Source organism: Mycteria americana, chromosome 7, assembly GCF_035582795.1.
Source record: "Mycteria americana isolate JAX WOST 10 ecotype Jacksonville Zoo and Gardens chromosome 7, USCA_MyAme_1.0, whole genome shotgun sequence".
Taxonomy (NCBI): domain Eukaryota; kingdom Metazoa; phylum Chordata; class Aves; order Ciconiiformes; family Ciconiidae; genus Mycteria; species Mycteria americana.
The window spans coordinates 20713370-20734069 of NC_134371.1; the positions used below are offsets into that span (position 1 = coordinate 20713370).

Below are 20700 nucleotides of genomic sequence, written 5' to 3' on the forward strand. Positions count from 1 at the left end.
TTCTAGTTTTTAATTTTTACAATTCCTGTCCAAATATTTGTCAACATGCATTTTGAATTTTATGCTTCGGAAGTGTTTTTCCTTCTCTGAAGGTGACTTCAGGGTATCGCCACTGAGGTTAATAATAAAGTTAGTGTGAGCAAATTGGTAGATAATTAGCAGAAGTAATTTGATGTTTTATTTAATAAAATGCAGTTACAGTTGCATTTGTTTCCAAAATCCAGCTTTGATTTCCCAGCACTGTAGTCAGTCACACTGCTTCTGTAACATGCTCATCTCTGTGTGACGTAGAGGAGGGAGCATTTAATTTTTCTGGATGTTTTTACTTTTAAACAAAGGCAATGAGGGGAAAAAAGTCTGAAAATAGAAATGGATTTCATTGTCCATCTGAAAAAGAGAAACTGCAGAGCTCAGTTAAATATGTTGAGAAGAGCTGATATGAGCAATACAAGGACTCTGTTTTAATCTTGAGCAGTGTGAGAAGGCCAGGAGCCAGACTGTTGTGCTTCATTCACTGCAGTGAAACATGCTGTGAGTGTAGTTAAGCAGGACTATCTATAGCACACGGTTCTGTTCGTCAGCTGAAAGTGTACAAGAATCCAGTTCTGGATCCAGTAAGCAACTGAGGAACAAATGTTTCAGTTTGCTGACTTCAGTGGAATTGCTCCATACAGACAGTGGTACAGCTGACTGAAATATCTAGTAGGTGCTATGACACATCAGTAAAAAAAGTCAAGGATTTGTATACAATGTGTACGTACAGTGGTACTCTGCTTCGAAGCCTACTGAATTAGAGAAGGGGAAGAAGTTCTTCTGTAAGCAGGACTTTAGCTCATTCAGGGGTGCTACATGTGGCTCTTTGGATGGTTTTAGTGATGTATCGCTTATCTTTCCCAAAGAACGTCAATTTCCCAGCAGAGGTGAAGGATCTGACCAAACGCATCAGAACGGTTTTAATGGCCACAGCTCAGATGAAGGAGCATGAGAAAGACCCTGAGATGCTTGTGGATCTGCAGTACAGCCTAGCGAATTCATATGCCAGCACTCCTGAATTACGTAGGACGTGGCTTGAAAGCATGGCCAAGATTCACGCAAGAAATGGAGATTTATCAGAGGTAATGTAAATAGATGAATAGGAAATCCGTTTGTCTTTAGGCTGAGATGTTCTGATGAAAAGGGTTCTGAAATACAGACAACAGTAGTGATTTAAGAGAATCACGCAGTGTGTCTCATATACTTGAAATTAGAGGAAGACAGGTTTGAAAAACACCTAGAGATGTGATGTGCTCATTATCCCAGTTTGCCTAATCACAACTACCTCATACATGCTTGAGCAAGACTTGAAAATGTCTGATAGGGAAGCTGTGGTCAGTATCATGTTAGCATCTCTGCTGCTTAACCCTAACAGGCACAGTAGGTGTAGTGTAGATGAGGTTATGAGCAGTGCATAACTTACGTAAAGGATTTTCTTCTCCCCCACTACGGCATAGGAGAGGAGCTTTGTTTATAACACGTTGTCCTTCTCATGAAAAACTATATGGGTGATGCAAAACTCCAGTGCATAACCCAGGAATATCTTACTAAGTAATCTTAATGGTTTTCTTGAACAAATCTATGCTTTTACCTAAGACACCTAGTAAAATTAACACTCAAGAAGGATTTCATCATTTAATCCTTTATTTTCTTAAATGGCTATATTAATTTTGTCTTCCCTTTTCTGCAGCATGACTTGACAGTGATGAAAGTATGTGCTCCTTATCACATGTATGCTGTAAGTAATACAGTGTACTTTAATGTATACATGTATCCTGGTCTCTCGTTACAGGCTGCTATGTGCTATATTCATATTGCTGCTCTCATTGCGGAGTACCTGAAAAGAAAGGGTAAGATCAACATATTCAAAAACAACTATGTATCTATAAACATTATTGTTAAAAATAGTTTTTGGCTGTCCTGCTTTCCTTCCTTATATAGAAAGTATTCTTAAAGCTGCTTGAATTCTTCCCAAATATTGTATTTTTAAAATATATCGTAAATCCTAGTCTTAGCGTTGGAACAGTGAAAGTGTGTGTTTTGTGTAAAGAGGGTTAATTAAATGTTTAGTAAGCTAGTGCTAAAAGAGAATGCTTCACTTGTTAGTCTGTTTTTATTAAATATGCATGTATTAACACATACCAGTAGCAGTGTACTAATACCATCTTACACTATCATAGGTTACTGGAAAATGGAAAAGATTTGTACCTCACGTATGCTCCTGGAAGATGGTCAAGTCTCTGATAGTAATGTGTTACTAACAACTCACAATGGAGGAAGTGAGTGCTCTAACCATGCCTGTTTATGGGTCAAATAACATAATTAGGGAATCAAATTGATCTGGAAAAATATCTACCAAAGTGAAAATATTTATAGTGCATGTTGATGGCTGTAATAGCAAGCAAGTAATGTTGGAAACATTATATGTTACCTTTCTGATGCTCTTTGGCTGGTTTGATGAATTGCTCAGAATGTCTCTGGTTAAGGGCTTTTTCAGCAAGAGAGCAGTATGCTCTTCATTGGCAACAGAAATCCCTCTCAGGTCAGTTGGTGTTTAGCACTTAAATCCATGTCCAATTCCTTGACTAGCCAAAGCTGGGAGGGAACAAGGGCAGAATTAATATCTGGTTATCCTTATGTAACTTAGTACAGATAAAGACTTTTTTTAATCTGTGATGCTTATTAGAGAAATAAAGTGCAGGCTTATATTATTAAATGCTTCTATGCCAGCGGTTATTTAGTTTATGAAATGTGTATTTCAAAGTAATTCTCAGCATGAGATATTTTAGCAGTTTTCACAAAGAGCAATTTCTGGGGGCAAAGGCCAATATCTGGGGAAGAGAAAACTTAGTTTTGGAAAGACCATGGTTCTCCGATACACTTGGAAGTGTCTGTAGGTGGGATGAAAAAATGCATCCTTTTAGAAGGAAGCTTTCTGTAAAGAGCAATATTTCAGAGATGGTTCACTAGTGGTAAAATACTTTGTATGAATAACAGTAGGTGGAATGAAGAACTTGTGGATCATTTTAAACCTATGTTTAAATTATTTTCAAAACTTGATAGGGGAAGGAGCCCCCTCTGTCTCAGTGTGTAAAGGTTAGCTTTTTAATTGTGCCTTACTAGCATTTTCCTACTTTTAAATTGAACACGAACCATGTCAGGAGTTCATCGCCTCCACTGGCAGGTTTACCTTCCACTGTTCAAGAGTGGTAGTAAAATCTTTGTGGGTCAGACTCTGCCTGATCTGTAATGTGCAATGCCTGTGTAAGTTGTACCTTCTGCAACCATTGCACTAGGGCCCCATGCTTAGCAAATATTAAATGTAAGCTTGGTTTTAATCTTTGTGAGCCTTCCCATCAGCAGCTTCTGCCACCAGCCTGAGCTTTCTACAAGAGAGTTCCTCGGTTAGGGCTGTGGTCACGCTGCTGACCCTGGGCCCGGTAAGGAGAGCAGCTGCCAGGGTGTCCTTGAGCCCAGCAAAGGCGCACCGTGCTCTGGAGCGGCCGTCTCCCCATCGGCTGCAGTGAGCTTGGGGAGACTGTGCCCCTCTCGCTTAGGAAACCTGATGGGTGGGATGAGAGCAGGTCCCAGCATGTAATGTTAAGTGTCTGTAGGTCAGGCCAGGAGTCACAGCACTGGTTTCACGAGTATAAATTATCTTGCCTCAGCCTGCGATGGTAATTCCTGTATAGATGAGTGTTGCATGTATAGTTTTACAAGGACTGCCAGCACTGTACAGCTAAGGAACCGAAATGCCAAAGAGAGCAATAACATTGCGTCAGGAAAATGTTATAGTTACCCTTTGCCTGGACAAGTGGATTTATATAATAGAGAAAATGTGTAATAGTCTCATAAATTCAGTCAGTTCCATTTGTGCTTCTCGTCACTGGGGCTGTGAAAAAAGTAACTAATCCAGTCAAATAAAATATCTCTGTTTTAATGGCATCCAATAACTTTTTGAATTATCTGGTTATTCAGTCATTAATTGACATTGTTATGACTTGCACTTCAAGGCTTATTTTCCATGGGATGGCCTGCTTTTCTGAGCATTACGCCCAACATTAAAGAAGAAGGTGCTATGAAGGAAGACTCCGGGATGCAAGATACTCCCTATAATGAGGTCAGCAGCATTAACATTTATATACTTGTTCTATATTAACAGATGGTGTTATTTCTAATGGATGCCTGTGCATGTTACAACAAATTATAGTGAGAGCGTACTTCACGCAGTATAAAAGGCGCACAGCTTTTTGAGTGAAATGTCATAGCTGTTGTACTAAATAGCAAGGATAGGTGTTTAGCTAACCAGAACATTAAGTACCAGAGCTGGAAGTTAGGGCAGGGGGGAACACAAAGCAAACCCATTCTGAATGAGATGTCAAGTATTCAAGTATTTTCGTATTACTGTTATTTCAGGGGGTTTTTTATCTAAAGAAGAGCTAGGTCACCAATACCTGATTAAACATTGTGTCATTGAAATAAACCTTAATACAGAAGATACAGAACAAAAATGAAATAGTGGGCATGTCCTTTTGCTGCATTGCTATTAATTAAATGCCACCAGCTGTCGAGTCACTAAACTATTTGTATTTGTGGAATTGCAGAATGTTCTTGTGGAGCAGCTGGAGTTGTGTGTTGAATACCTGTGGAAGTCTGAGAGATATGAGCTTATTGCTGAGGTTAACAAGCCTATCATTGCTGTTTTTGAGAAGCAGAGAGACTTTAAAGTAAGTTGGTTTATATATATATTTTTTTTAATCTTAAGACAACAGTAAAGATCAAAATTTTTAGGGGGAAAAAAAAGTCCTTTCTTTAAAAGGAATGGTTTTTTCTTTCTGTCTGTAATTTCTCCTTTTAATGCTTTGTGCCATGAGTAAATGAAAAACTCTGGTACCTGACCTTCCTCTTCACAGCATCAGTACAACAGTATATAAACAAAAAATTTCAAACAAACCTCTTATATTAGCCAGCGGCTGTGAATTTTTACATGTGTTTTTAAACCAAGAGCACATTTGCATTGTATTTAAGTTTAGAAACTGCTGATAAATTGTGTGATCTCTTCACAATTCCAGAGTTTCTTCATTTCTTATTTACTTGGCCATTTCAATACATAATGAATAACCAGAGGATAATCTCATTTACTGATTTTTCTGGTTTTAAATTTAAAAAAAGCAAAGAGGTAGGTAGCTATAAGCTGTACGCTGAGGAAGCAGGTCCTCAGATTTAAACTTAGTTGAAATTTTGGTTCACTGTCCCGAGAAAGTGCTTTTTAGTGGTAATTGTGAATAGCGTATTTTTGCATGGGTTTGGGAGCTGATTGGAGTTATTGGCACCCTGCTCTCACCTGCAGACGCTTGGTTCAAGGACACTTGGGTTCTCTGACCTCTTAGTAGGTCCTTACCACTGCCCAGTGGTGGGATGCTTGCCTTCCTGTGTGACCCTGTACACAAAGGCACCCACTGCCACAAAGCTGTGTGCTCAGAAGATGACAGAAACCTTGAAATGAATCTTTAGTGACTGCTGACAAGGTTAAACCTTAGCATGTGCAGCCATCTTTGCAAAGCTTTGGTAATCCAGTTAAGACAAGCCATGCTTGCGTAGAGCCTTTGTGTCGTTTCCCAAAGTACTCGTGCTCTCTCACTTCCCCTCGCTCTTGTTGTTTCTTAATGTAGAGACTGTCTGATTTGTACTACGACATCCACCGCTCATACCTGAAGGTTGCAGAAGTAGTGAACTCTGAGAAACGTCTCTTTGGGCGATATTACCGTGTTGCATTTTATGGGCAGGTAAGTCAACTTGTGTTCTTTTGTCTCCACAGATTCCCAGATTTCAGTCACATTCTTCTAATCCTGATGTATTTCAGGGAAGCTAAAACAGGGAAACACTTGGCAGTGGATCATGGGGTAGAAAGTGCCTCGTGGGTCATACTCCAAGGAGGGTTTTACTAAGAAGAGAGAGCACTCAGTTGCATCTGTGTAAACTGCTGCTATGGATTTAGTGGTGTAATGGAGAACAGACCTGTACATCAGCTTTAGTTCTTGACTTCATCAAGCAAAACTGAGACTGAGGCAGGGAGGGTTTTTTTCAGAGTAAAACTTAAATAAAACCAAGTAAGACATCTTTGATATATGGCCCTCTCTTCAAATAGAGCTTAAAGCAGAGCAGTGTGCAGTAGATGTTTTGTTGTGTTTCTCGCTGACTCTGACTTCTGCTTTCAGGACACCTCTGGTTCTGTGTAATATTCTGTAGAGTAGTTTTATTCCCTCTGCTGTGCTTCAGCATCCTCAAAGCATTATTTTGTGCTTTCTTCCACTACAAACCAGTGTAGCAATCCAGCATGTTCTTTTAAGACCTGGTTTTGGCAAGCACACGATCTCCTTTACTCTAAAATAATAAGGTGTGTAAACAACAGATTGATGTGAATCATTCTGTTTGCTAATTAGATTTTAATGCAGAAATTTGCTCTTTTCTCCTTTTGATCTTATTCAAGGCTGTGGTAAGTCTAGTTCTTTTGCATGTTTTGTTTAATTCTCCTCACACGTCCTCCATCCTTCCCTGTACTGTTACTTAACATTAACTTCCCTGTGCTCTCGATTCTTTGGTTCGTGGCAGATGAAATAACGTCGTTTCATTCACTGTTGCATCCTGCAAACTAATTTTTGTTTGTTCAGTTACCTGAATTACCAAGCTGTATCTGTCGCCATGTTGTGTGTGCACCGTGGGGCCCAATGCTGCATCATCTTATCTCAGTGAAAGTTTTTCTCTCAGCTTCACTGGGAGTGGGATTGGACCCCTTCTTCCTCTGTTGAAAAACTCGGTGTAGCATTAATGCTGTTTGAATGCAAGCCTGCTTTCCTGGCCTGTGCAGTCTACGATATATAGCAGTGGTAACTGGAGCGCTCTGGGCAGGGTGCAGCCACCTGCCTGATAGTCCCTTATAGGACCAAGCAAACTGGGAGTCAGAGGGCAATGGCAAGTCCTTCCTCAAAACGGGGGCAGCAGAGGGGGAAATGGGACTCTCCTAGTTGCAACTTCTTGCTAGGGCTTTTCCAGAAGCAGCTACTTGTAAGTGGGTAATTTAGCTGCAGCAGTTCTGCTGAACTGGGTTAAAATCTCTATTACAGTAAAATGACTTTTCAGCTGCCAGTGCCACAAGGACAACTTCATTTAAACAGCTTTAGTGCTCTAAAGCATATGACTTTTTCATAGCTGCGTATTGCTCCCTGGTGCCCTTGGACACTGAGCTCTAAATGCAAACAAGCACAGCTTCCTCCTTTCCTTTTGCAGAAGAGATGTTATGTCATAGAAAGTGGGACTGCTCTGTATTGCTCCTTGCAGAGGCATAGTGACAACAATGTATGGCACAGTGCAAATAATTAAAGGCAGATCATTCCCATCAGCATTACTTGTGCCTCATTTACCAAGGAAAATAGGAGTGGGTGTGCAGAACTGCTTAAGGAGGGCTTACCAGTACACAAAGCATCATGGCAGGTGTGGGAGCTACAGATGAAGCTTGACCTGGAAGGAGAGACGGTATCTGTTCCCATATACTGGTTGTGCCTGCATATTTTTCCCTTTGGAAGGTTTCCTTTCTGTATTTCTGTCAGTCCCTTTTTCCCATGGCCACTTGTTTCCATTTTGGCTGTGCAAGTGGAAAGGTATGGGGCCTTTTTGTCATTCTGTTGCCAAGAGTATTGCAGGCCTCCATGCTGAAAGCAGTCTCAGTGCCCAATTCATTGAAAACATTAAAAGCAATTCCCTTTTTTTGTGCTTCTGGCAGACTTTGCACACTTCCTCGCAAAAGCTAATGGTTGCAGATTTTACTAGTATTACACAGTTAAACCAGTGTAAACCAGTATGAATTGCTCTGCTTGGGCCACTACAAAGGAAATGCCCCAAAAGGAAACTCTATATGCAGGTACAGGATTCTCAGTATGCAGGTATGGGATTCCTTTTCAGTCTTACACGTACGTTGGTCTATAAAATACCTGTGGGTAGATACATATGTAAGCACACGCGTATAAAAAATGTATTATTACACATATGCATTTATTCATTAAACATTTTTATCAATTGTATCAATAATAAATTATACATAGGTATGTTTTATAAAAATGGAACACTGCTGTTTCTTAACTGAAAAAAAGACGGCAGAGAAAGCAGATTAAAGGACAAAAGAATACTGCAAATACTGTTTGCAGGGAGAATTTTGAGGGTTCTTAGTGGAAAAAGAGAATCTGCAGCTGCACCTGAAAACCATTCTTCATGCAAAGGCGGAGATGGTATTTGGTTACTGCATTGCTGCAGGGACCCTCTGGAAGGATGGTTTGAATGAATGTAGTCCTTAGGGAGGATGTTGTTGGTTGTTTTCGCCAGAGAGCTTTATTTGCCAGCTCAGAGGGCTGGATCTCGTGGCAGCTGCTGTTTTAGACTGCAAACTCTGTTAAAGGGCCTTTGGTGACAACATCTCATTGCACCACCAAGCGGCCGCACTAGCCAGTGCTTATGATTTTATTTACAGATGAGTGTTTTGAGAAGTCGAGATCTTTCTTGAATTAAAAAAAAAAAAAAAGCTGTTAAATATGTTGAATAGCTGAAAACTCATGTTGTGCTGATAAGCAAAGACATTCAAGACTTGCTTTCAGAGCAGTGTTAGGTAAAGGTAGAGCTGAGGTTTTGTTCTCCTATCCGTGCAAGAAGCCGTAGAAGTTGGAGGGCAGGTTTTCATAGTGGTAAGCTGACTGGAGGTTTACGTCTGAAGATCAGAAGATGTGTCCCATTTTCCAAATGTGATAAAACAGCTGTAGCTTCCTTACCAAAAAGTGCGATGTGCTCACTTACCATAGGAGGTGATGCTCACTTGATACAAACAGGGAAGGATCCATTAAATGCTAATTCTTGGCAGGTAAAGCAGAAGGCTTTACCTTGGCATATCAGCTGCAAGGATGGTGTGTATTCTTTTAGCAAAGGGCAGAGAAGAGTCAGATTTACTGTAAGTTCTAAGGGCTGTGACTGAGGGCGTACAGGGAGGAAGAAGGGCCTTTTCAGCACTCCCACGGTGATAATCCTGGGTCACAATTTGACTCTCAGCACATCAGAGCTCAGTGGAAACCAATAACCTACTGTCCAGGAGGTCGTCTCCCTTCCATTACATTCGGCTGCTCCGAAATAATTTTCATCTGTAAGGCTGCATTGTTCTTGCAGGGCAAAACCAACCAGTATGAAAATAATCTAGGGATATGCATTGATAATGTGACCTCGGCTGCTTAATATTTTAAAATCCTGATATTGGAGGATATTTGGCTCCTAAAAAGTATTTCAGTAGTCTTTGCCAGACATATAGCATATGGCAGACACGATTATTTATAGCTCACAATTAACTTCTGCTTGTCACTTGTCAGCTGAAATATTGTAGGGAATATGTACTTAAATGATATCTCTTGCATTAGAGACAAGACTAAATCTGTTAGTTGTTTGTTTTCAGGTATGTTTTTTTTAAGCAAAACCATTAATACAGGTATCATCTTAGTGTGCCATGCAGCATCAGCACGGAGTTTTGGCACTTACATATAAACACTGTGTTCCAGCGTGCAAACATATACAGAATCAGTGTTAAACTGATAAACTATAAACTATATTCTAGTTTGCTATGTGATTAATTTGGAAAACATGAAGGGTTTTGTTGAAAACATTGAAGAGTAACAGAAAACAGATGCTTTTTGACAGAAGCAATCTGAGTAGCGTGTTTGAGTATGGTTGCATAAGACTAATGAGGTTTTCCCACATAAAGCAGTTTTGCTTCAGTGGAAACAAGATCAGAAACCAGGTTATGATCCTGCAGATTTTTTCTCAGTGAAATCAATAGAAAGTCAATTGCCTGCCCAGCTCAGTAAATATTTATAGGGTGTCAGCTTTTGAGCTCTGGATTTGTCCTCTAATTACCTGTGAAGTTCCTCATATGCCTGTGGAGTTTAATTGATAATATTGTTAAAAATTGTGCAATGTTAGAAGGTCACTGTGAGACTGATTAAGATACTATCAGACAAGCTGCTGTTGCTGCTATTAGTCATTGGTTTCCAGTACTGCCCATGTTGCTGTTGGCACTTGCCAAATTGAAAGACAGTTTTATTGCCCCTTGTCCTCACTGAAGGAGAATGCAGAGATGCTCATATTTCTTAATCCCTATTGAAATAAGGCTTAGGGTTTTTTTCCTAAACAAATATTGAAATTTACAGCTAATTTATTTTAATTCTATGGGTTTTTTTGTGAAGATTTGCCTAGCCTATAATTTTAGTGGCCAAAGTTGAAAGAGGCGTCAACATGAAAAGGCTGGATTTTGCATGAGTACCTTCCAAAGAGATTTTGGAGGTATCTCTTGACTTCATTCATTTGTGCTTCTCTTATTTTCAACAGATGGCAGTTTGCCTAGGCATATTGTAGAATTAGCTGTCCAAGCCACATCGTGTTAAGTTTAAAGGGCCTTGGGTCTGACATCATTAATGCTGTCTTCCTTTCCCCTTTATCCCTGCAGCTTCAGGTATTTTCCTCTGGGTCACTTTGTGTTAAGGTGAAAGGAGGAGACTTTGGGTACAGCTGCAGTGGTTAACAATGCCAGATTTCATCAGCAGCATATGAAATCCTAGGAGGAGGGCTGGTGCTGCTCGTGGTGTTGGGATAAATCCAGCCCTTGTTAATGAGGCACCTGCTGCTTTCTGCTCAGCTGGGGGAGCTTCTCCCAGATGTTGATGTACATGTTCATCGTCTAGCAGTTGACTGTCTCACCTGCACGTGATGCAATGCTGTGTTAATTTTCTGCGGTCGGCATTTCTTCTGAAGCCTGACAGGTTCCTGTTCAGCTCTTCAATGGAGCCTTTTATTAAAGCTCTGCCAAGTCCATCCAGTGTAATAAGTAAATGACCTTAATAAGGCTGAGCTTTTTTGCAAAGGAGCACAGTCTGTGTGTCTTTTTTTTTTTTTCCTTTTCAAATGTAAATAATTTACTAATTGTCTCTGAAAATGCTGCAATTCCATATGGCCTTTCAAGATGCCACCAGAGTTCCTCTTCAGCTGCCCTGAACAGATGCAGACTGGTTCACAGGTCCTCCCCACGCAATGGCCCCGCACATCGCTGTGGGCAGCAGCGCCCTGCGCAGTGCCCAGCCTTTGCCTGCACACGTAGCTCCCAGATAGGATGTGCTGGAGGTGGCATGCTGCACGCACCGCAGCTGGGCTGGGCATCCAGCAAACAGCTGTTACACTCACGTTCTGTTAGCCTAGTGCTTCTGAAATAGTTAATTTAACCAAATGATTAAAATTTAAAGAATTTTCAATGTCCAATTTTTAATTCATTAGGGTTTTTTCATCATACACAGATCAGCGTTCTCAAGAAAGCACTTCAACTCTTTAAACAGCTAGGTCTCTTACATGAATAAATGTGTATGAGTTATTTCCTGGGTAACTTCGGAGATACCAGACCAGTATAAATGCAGACCTCTAGGTATGTGTCTGCTAGGAGTGGAGAGAGGTAAGCTTTTAACTTAGGTGCTGGAAATGGCATACTGGAGGCTCTGGTGGGTATACAGGCAACCTTGATTCCTGATGTAAGCACCTTGTTTAGGCTTTGCCCTGCCTGTTGTGTTCACTGTATCCTTCCATTTCCTTCCAAACAGGGTTTTTTTGAAGAAGAGGAAGGTAAAGAGTATATCTATAAAGAACCCAAATTAACTGGCTTGTCTGAGATCTCTCAAAGGCTGATGAAACTTTATGCAGACAAGTTTGGAATAGATAACGTGAAGATCATCCAGGATTCCAACAAGGTACGAAAGATGTGCGGTTCTTGCACAAGGGGGAGAAGTAAGTGCACGGTTCATGTTCTGAGAGCTGTGTTTTGAATGAATGTGAACTAAGTGTATGTGTAAACTACTATGACCTAGTTTTACAACCAAAAAAAGATGCTCACCTTATAGTGTGGCAGGTGCTGTATGGAAATGACAATGTCATAGCAGGGCATCACAGTCAGTGGGAAAAGAGCATATTCCAGCATATGTCTGCATAGAGCATGCAGATGTTTACTGCAATGCAGAAGCTGATTGTTTTCTCTCATTTAGCTTTCATCCACTTTTGCCAATGGCTATATTCAAAAGTCCTACTGTTCTTAGGGGCCTCTTGGTGAAATATCTTTGTATTAATCTGTGGTCTGAATATTACATTTGGAAGTCTCAGTTTTAATCGGTATTGCTATGATAGATAAAAGCATGGGAAATATAATGGATGCCTTGGAAGCTCATCACACTTAACAGAATTTTATTATGTTTGCCACTGTTACACAGGTCAACCCCAAAGACCTGGATCCAAAATATGCATATATCCAGGTGACGTATGTCACACCTTTCTTTGAAGAGAAAGAAGTCGAAGATCGAAAGACCGACTTCGAAATGCATCACAACATCAACCGTTTTGTGTTTGAAACACCTTTCACACTCTCAGGAAAAAAGCATGGAGGTGTAGAAGAGCAGTGCAAGAGGCGCACAATCCTGACAAGTACGTTTGCTCAGGCTGCTTCCCCCCTCCCATCTCACCTTTGCCAGTTAAGCCCAGCAGTGCGTTTCATGTGCCAGGTTTTCTGCAGTCAGTGGAAGTAATCTTTTCAGTGCGTCTATTGGCGAAGTACGTGCTTTCTTACAATCCTGCTGACCATCCTGGGGAAAGTTATTTTCATTTGTGGAGTCATCAGCTGTCTTATTTTTCCTTATTATTGACATCTTAACTGTTCTTGCAATGATGTAATTTGGGAGTGGTTCTGCTGAAGGCAGCTTAGCACTCAGAACCACTGTTCTTTTAATAATAAACAAGTCAAAGAAGCAGCAAAGTAGGGTGCCTATTCTGCCAGGAAGAGTAAAACTTAGCAGATACAAATTTTTGTTCAAAATGGGAGTAAGATACGTTATATAGAATTTTTAAAAGTGAGAATTAAGATTTCATTTCACTGGGCACAATCACCGTTTTAAGACAGGAATGTTAGGAGCACTAGATACGTCTGTTCTTACTGAGTCATATTAAACAGAAAATGTTTAGTTCCTTATCATGACTGAAATCTCTCTTTTAAAGAGGCATCCTTTATGAAACTACTACTGAAACTTGACCTACCTGAATTTTGGCTGGGAGTATGAGAAACTGTCTGAGATGGAGGCGGTGTTCTCATGGGCAGCCGTGAGCAGAGAGACTGATGTTCACAGCAAAGGCTTCCAAGTGACAGAAAATCCAGTTCCCCACCGACTTCAGTGCATCTCCTTCCCCCAAAGGGCAAAGTGAAGAAAGCTGGTTACAGTACAGGCGTAGTCACCTAAAAGTTTTGTTCTGGCAAATCAGGAAAGAGGCACTGATGTCTCGGGGCATCCTGTTACCTGATACAGCTTTCCTTGTAAGAAGAAGAAAGCAGTAGCAGCTTGTGTGTGGGGTTTTTAAGTGCTTAGGTTAGCAGTAGGTGTTTTGAGATCTGTATTGAAGCAGGTAGTTTCACTGACTTGAAAGTGCAGCTGTTATGGTATGTCTGGCAAAAACAGAGAGGGTTGTTCTTCCAGCAGAACATTTTCCTTAGGTTATTACATGCTGTCGTCAGCTCCCACCGCTCTCAGCCTGGCTCCATCTTTGGTGTTAGGTGGGAATTTGATGACCTTCTCTTCTCCCCTGCTTTTCCCTCTGGCACCTGCCTCACCTCAGTGCTTTTCTCTAAAGGAAACATCTTATTTTTTCCCCCGTAAAAAGATGTTTGAGAAGAAAGCAAGGCTTACCGGTATGACTGGAGGAGCAGTGGAAGTTAATTGTTCTTGGGCAGAGGTACTGGGTGGCTGGAACGGTACCCACTCAGCATCTCTGCTCCAGAGCCTGCTGCCTGCGTTGTGCAGAGGACAAGTGCAGTCTGGCTGCTGTCTGTGGATCACTGGCTCTCTGCCATGCCTGGGTGTGACTCGTGCTTCCCAGACTGGAAGCCCTGGGTTTCCTGCTCTCCGAGGAGTCAGCCACCCTGTAAGCTGGAGTTCATTTAGGTCTGAGCTGATGCACAGCAGATACTCACTAAAGGAGGGCATACACAGGGTCTGGGAGGCCTTCCAAAGTGTGTAGGGCACCTGGGAAAAGATTCTTAGCTTAGATCAGACTTAATGTGCCATAACTGTACCTTTGCCAGACTCCCTGAGATCCGTGAGAAGGCCTTGACTGGAAGGAAGGGGTTTTAACAATGAATAGTTCCTCTGTCAGCTCCCATAGCAGTATTTAGGTTGAATACTAAAAGTAACTCCTTACTTATTTAAGGATGATGTTTTAATAGTAGTTCATTTGTGGGTGAGCAGTACCCAATTCAGCTGAACTAGAGGCTCCCACCTCTAACTTGAACCACGTTTGATGGGATGTTTTGAGCTGTTTGAAGTTCGGTACAGGCTTATCAGTTGGTGCTTTAACTCAGAAGAAGAAATTTGTGGATTCTAAAGTCTGAGTGGTGAGAGCTTTTTGCCACATGGATGTGACAGAGCTCGGTAGCAAACAGTGGTGAATTCAAAAGGGAATGCTCTCCCAGTGCCAGGTACATCAAAATTCAATTTGCACCTGCTGTGTCACCTTCATTCATTTGGTGATTAAAACTTAATTTGTATAGATTGATAAAGAGATTGGCAAAGTCAAGAGTTCATACTTTGACATAATTGTTTTGCTTTCTTAAATGCTCCCTTCTTGGGTGAGTTTCTCTGATACATTTCTTGCTTTTGAGCAGCCAGTCACTTGTTTCCCTATGTGAAGAAGCGTATTCAAGTCATAAGCCAAACCAGCACAGAGCTGAACCCTATCGAAGTAGCAATTGATGAGATGTCTAAAAAAGTCTCAGAGCTCAATCAGCTTTGCACAATGGAAGAAGTGGACATGATCCGACTGCAGCTCAAACTCCAAGGAAGTGTCAGTGTCAAGGTAATGACAATTTGCCTTTTTTTCTTTTTTCTTTTTTTTTAATGCATCTACCTAAATTTTTATTCTGATTTTCATCATTCCAGACACATTTTGTCGATTTTATATTTCTGATCATATCTTGTATTCCAATGCTGTTGGAGCCCCCTCTAAAAATGTAAGGGAATGGAAAGTTTTCCACTGATGTTGATGACTGCTGGATTTATGTGCAAATATAACTATTTCAGTCAAATCTTCTGTAAATAAATGTTAAGACCTTTCTAACAAGACCATCACGTGTCACTTGAGAATGCAGCCCATCACACAGCCAAGCATGCAGATACTTTAAAGGGAGTTTTGTTAGGATTAGTTTTGTCATTTCCTGTTGAGGAAAGTTGGGATTGGTGCGAGGCACATGTATTTCTGGTGCCCTCATTAAAATGTCTTCAAACGTATAGCTTTCTAGATGGTTAACTAGCCAAGGACTTTCAAAGGCCAGCAGAGATCTGTAGTTTGTGTGAGGCTGACCAGCTCCCTGTTCCTCAGTAAAACTCTTCAGGTTTCATTCGGTGACAAGAGGAGTGATGCTCTTCACACAGGCTTGGTTGCCTGAGGCCAGTCCCCAGGCCTTGGAACACAAGAGAAAATGACAATAAACTACTTGTTCTCTGCACGTAAGCTGTGTATTTTTCCTCCAGGTAAATGCTGGACCAATGGCCTATGCTCGAGCTTTTCTTGAAGAGACAAATGCTAAGAGATATCCTGATAATCAAGTTAAGCTTCTGAAGGAGATCTTCAGGTAAACATTAAGTTTAGACTTTCCACCCTCTGCATAGTATGAATAGCATGAGTAGGTGTGACATGAAATCAGGCGGAATTGGACTAGGCTGATTTACATCTGCATTTACCCTATCTTACAACTCATTCCCAAGAATGTAGTGTATGTATATGTATAGATAGATATTTTTTATTACTACAAAATTTGTATGGTTGCTCTTTGTGGTTTTGTGCTTGTAGGCAATTTGCAGAAGCATGTGGACATGCTCTTGATGTCAACGAACGCCTTATTAAGGAGGACCAATTTGAATATCAGGGAGAGATGAAGTCTCATTATAAGGATATGCTCAGCGAGCTGTCTGCAGTTATGAATGAACAGGTTAGATCATCTGTTTTGCTGATTGGGCTGAATGAGGGTGGCTAATTGTGTCTTCTAATGACAAATGAAGCTGTAGAGCAAAATAGTAGAAGTAAAACCTGGCAGTGCAACAGTCACTGAGAAAACAGTTTACTCTTTTTTTTTTTTTTTTTTAATCCAGCTGTATTATATATAATGAATCTTATTGATCAACAAAGATTTGTATTCTTACCTGTCTTGCTACATATTGAAAAGTTGAATGTTCATGAGGCTAAATGCAGACTGAGGTCTAGAGGCGTAGAAAGATAATCAGTTAAACTAGTGTTTTATGCTTTGCTTGTTTTATGCTGCAGCTGTGATGTATTTAATTAAAACAGTAAATTGCTTTTAAGACCTAGCTTATAACTGGAGGAGATCTCTTTATAGTTTCTATTTGTATTCAGCTTTCAGAGCAAGAGTTATTTCTTTTTTATTTTTTTATATTTAAGTACACTGTCAAAATACATGCCATGTTAAAACTCTGTTTCAGCTATTAGCAGCTTCAGAAGGATAAGCGTGCATGGCTACATTATATGAAATGCATCCCAAAATACTGAACTGGACTTCAGTGCACACTTGCAGCTATTCTATTGCTGTGTCTATGCAGATGTTTTTTATTATGTTTTCTGTTTTAATTTAAATATTGAATGATTCTGCATACTAAAGTGCAAATTAAATCATGCTTAATTATTTCTCTGCATGCTTGTGTGTGAGCCACCTTAGCTTGCACCTGAGAAATACTTACCCTCTAGCAGTTGAACTGCATTTCCAGGTGCCTTTAGCACACATAAGCACTGTTTGTGTACAGACCTACTTTGTTTAACCATTGGTATCAGTGATGGCATCTCACAGAAGTGTCTAATTGGCATCCCATTAGATGATGCTCTATTATTTGTCTTCACATGTGAAGAGAATAAGGAGTTATCGGAATTGTTGGCCCATTGTTATTCTTACTGGGGAATCGAGCTAGTTTTTCACAGGGTGTAAAGCTGTGTAATTGCTTTGAAGGCTTGGTGTATGCCAGGTGTGGGGTCGAGCTCAGTGGTGGTTGCTGTTCTGTTCTCCCTTCCTGTTTAGGTGTATAAAGATTTGTGAACCTCAAGCATTCCAGTAATTTTATCATAACTAATATTTATTACTGTTTGTTATATTAAGTATGTAAGTATTAAGGGTATCATTTGTTACTCAGTGTTCATGCCTCTCCCGTGGAAGTTATTTTGGCCATCCAGTCTATGTGCATAGGCAGTACCACGTGTCTTGTGTAAACTACTGTTCCCCACAAGACTGTAAAATGTATGGTCAACTTAAATGAAGCATCAGCAGCCCATGAGTTTCAGCATTCATAAAGAATTTAGTGAGTTCTATTAAATACTCACACCTGTATTTATGTCAGTGAGCTCTGAGTCTTCTTCATGTACATGAAAAGACTAAATAATACAAAATTACTTGTACATAACAATGTTAATATGTAAAGTTAAGAGTTCATCCAGCAAAAGTCAAAATCGCCATCTGTTTAACCAAAATCATCTGAATTGGAAAGTCCACACTGAAAACCAGTCTCCCACTTGCAGCCCTGTGGGGCAGCCTTATAAGTGATAGCCCAGTTTTCCAGGCAGCGTGGCTTTTTGGGAAAACTCTACTCCTCTTGCAATGAATGCATGAACTCCCTCCTTTTGAGCAGGGTATTGCCTCAGAGAAATCACATGCTGTAAATTGTGGCTGAAACATTTATCTCACAGTTGGAAAGCTTGAGGCTCTGTTGTAACTGTGCTGTGTGCTTTACACCAGAAAGATTTGCTATCTTTCCCATTGTCGTGTTCAAGAGGGTTTTGTTTGCGCACCCACTGACAGTGACTCTTTCATCACCATATGTTTTTCTCTTTGTTTTGTTTTGTTTTTCTTTTCTGACAGCTCTGTCATGGTCCTTGCTTATACAGCTTCTCCTCTTCCCTGTCTAACATTTCCCTCAATACTATAGCCAAAAGTGGTATGTTCATTTTTCTTACATCTATTTTTTCTTTTAATGTCATGTGCTTTCCTCACTTGCTGGTTTTTCTACTTGGTATGTTTGTTTAGTTTCATGTCTAATGACTCCCTTGCTCAGGGAGTTAAAAAAGAAAAAAAGAAAAGGTATAGGTGTGATGTTTTGTTGTCAATGAGCAGTGTGGAGACGCATGTTCTTTAGGATCCTAGTCGTGAACTAGGGGAGGTCAGTGGGGCAGCTTGACAAGAGCCTCCTAATGCAAAGGCATGTGCTAGCAGTAGCAAAAGTGGCCGGATGGAAGGGCTAGGGACAAATGGCATAGAAAGGTACCATTTAAGCCAAGCCCCCCTTGTCCCATGAGTGTGGTCCCCTTCTCACAGCCCTGCCCACCACACTGCTCGTGACCCTACACTGGGACGCAGGCTGAGGCCACACTGGGGTGCAGTGGAGAGCGTGCAAGTCCTGATGTGCGCGGTTCAGAAGGGCTGGTACAGCCCAGTGCAAAGGCAGCTGCCCCAAGCTCTCTGCTTCTGACGCCCCTGGGGAGGGCATTGGATTTGAGCCACGGCTGGGTGAAGTCGGCAGTCTGGGCAGACAGCGTGTGCCGCAGCCTGCCCGTGCTCCACCATGCTGCCCCGCTCTCCTTGCAGCTTCCCTGCCTTTGCCGGGCGCTGCCAGGGAGTGCCTGAGTCCTGGTGCTCTTCCTCCAGCCCACGACATGGGAGCAGCTCCTTCCCAGAGCTGCCCGAGTTGCTGGCGCAGGCACTAAAGCTGTACGTGGAGGCAGCGTGGTCATGTCTGCCCAAGTAGTAAATGTGGTGTGGTTGACCTGCAGCCCAGGGATAACTGGGAGTTGATGGCTTAAGATTATGCCTGGAGCTTTGTGAAGGGGAGAGGTTTCTCTTCTACCGCTGACAGCTGCGTGGTCAGTGGGGATGGCCCATGTCTCTGCTGTGCATACTTCAACGTAGTGCTCCATGGAAGAAGGCAGGTTTTCAGTCTGTATTTATAGAAGCAAGTAGGAAAAATAGCTGTTACCAAGGCTAAAAAGAACTTCTTCAGAAAAAAAAAAAATCTTTCTTCTTGCTAAAGCCTATACGTAGGACAGGGCTGAGCAAGATTTTGCCACTGCTCCTCCCCAAGAGTGCAGCTCTGCCTATAGCCTCAGCCCAGCAATTGGTCCAAACCCTGCCTAATGGCCATATTTTTTCAGCCACCATGTGTGTGAAGCTCGGAGGGGATGCTGCATGCCCCAAATGACTGTGTGGGCAGAGCTGGGGCCGGTCTGTACCACAGTCAGTAGGTGCTAGTGCAGGTGTCTGCCTGCTGAGTTTATAAAACGTAGGTGATTCTCAGTTGTGTTTGTATGAGAGTTGTTAGAGAAACATAGTTCAGGGAACCCCATGAAGCACCGCTTGGCAGAAGCCAGTGACTCCAGCCCAGCCCCATTTATGCCCCCAGCTCAGAGGACATCCTCCCTCTCGCTGCAGCCTCTGGTCACTTCTGGGTCCCCGGGCCAGTGTCCTTTTCCTCTGTCAGATCTTTAGCATCATTGTGTAATAAATAAAAAATGGGAAATCCTTGGTTAGACAGTGAACACTCCAGACACCAAACTGTTCAGATCTCTCTCACTGTTGCATATTTTTTTCTTTTCTTTTTTATGAGAAGATTGCATACAAGGAGGACTCAGCAAAACAGCAAGGAATGGAGCGCACTTATTCACGGGTCATCAACAGAGCCAGCTCGTCTGTGCCAGCAGCAACCACCCCGGCAAACCCTGATGCTTGACTGTGGCATGGGGAACACGAGGCCTTGGGAAGACCTGGGGTGTCGGGGGGGGGGGGGGGGGGGGGGGGGGCTTGTTGTTTGGGTTTTTTTTTTTTCCTTTTAGATTAATAGTACTGAAAATTAGTTTGATCACGGACAATGCCAGGAAAAGGATTTGTGGGTTATGAAGTTATGATTTTAATTTATTGGAAGTTTTCACAGTGTTATTTTTTAAAATGGCAAGCTTGATTTTTTTTTTTTTTTTTGCCTGCCCCAATATTTGCACATTCCCTATCTTTTTTTGTTCTCAATTTTTGGTTTTGAGCAGCCTTTATTAAGCCAGGCTGATTATGAAATTCCCATTGAACAGATAGGTACACAGCAACCCCTAAATTTGCTATAAATTATAATATATCTAATACTAAGTCCTAGTATACATATATTTTAATGGTCAGAGTGGATGTTTTATAACATTTAAGTATATTGCAATTGTAAATAGAAGATGTGTAAAATACATCATTTTTACAAAATTTAAAAAATATCTTTTTAGTTAATTATGACTGTAGTAAGAATATGGATAACAATTCAGTTACCATTATATTAAAATATTTGTGTATGTGTATAAAAGCGTCCATAAAATTTTCTCTTTGAAGGTCTGTGCATTGGTTCATTCCCATGTCAGCACTTTCTAGAGCAGTGGAGATCAGGATGTCCCCTGCATCCCGGCTGTCCATTGTGTTGCGGTTGCTGATAGGGACATTTATGACCATCTGCAGAACATGGCTTCAGGTTCTCTCCGTGGCCCCAGACT

At 41.3% G+C, this 20700-nt stretch overlaps 1 protein-coding gene across 9 annotated transcripts in view; it reads left to right on the plus strand.

Annotated features, from left to right (window-relative positions):
* DOCK10 (dedicator of cytokinesis 10) overlaps positions 1-20473 on the plus strand; it is a 167705-nt gene extending 147232 nt beyond the window's left edge. For 6 of the 9 annotated variants that reach the window (XM_075507323.1, XM_075507326.1, XM_075507327.1 and 3 more), the window contains 12 exons: positions 900-1115; positions 1826-1883; positions 2214-2312; positions 4047-4153; positions 4638-4760; positions 5706-5819; positions 11703-11849; positions 12363-12573; positions 14798-14988; positions 15663-15763; positions 15982-16120; positions 19791-20472. In XM_075507323.1, the coding sequence (XP_075363438.1) occupies positions 900-1115; positions 1826-1883; positions 2214-2312; positions 4047-4153; positions 4638-4760; positions 5706-5819; positions 11703-11849; positions 12363-12573; positions 14798-14988; positions 15663-15763; positions 15982-16120; positions 19791-19910 (1626 nt within the window). In that variant the 3' untranslated portion in view covers positions 19911-20472. Of the gene's footprint in view, positions 1-899; positions 1116-1825; positions 1884-2213; positions 2313-4046; positions 4154-4637; positions 4761-5705; positions 5820-11702; positions 11850-12362; positions 12574-14797; positions 14989-15662; positions 15764-15981; positions 16121-18049; positions 18126-19790 lie in introns of all 9 variants that reach the window. The other 3 variants (XM_075507331.1, XM_075507324.1, XM_075507329.1) reach the window with 3 other exon arrangements.
* The last annotated feature ends 227 nt before the right edge of the window (positions 20474-20700 follow it).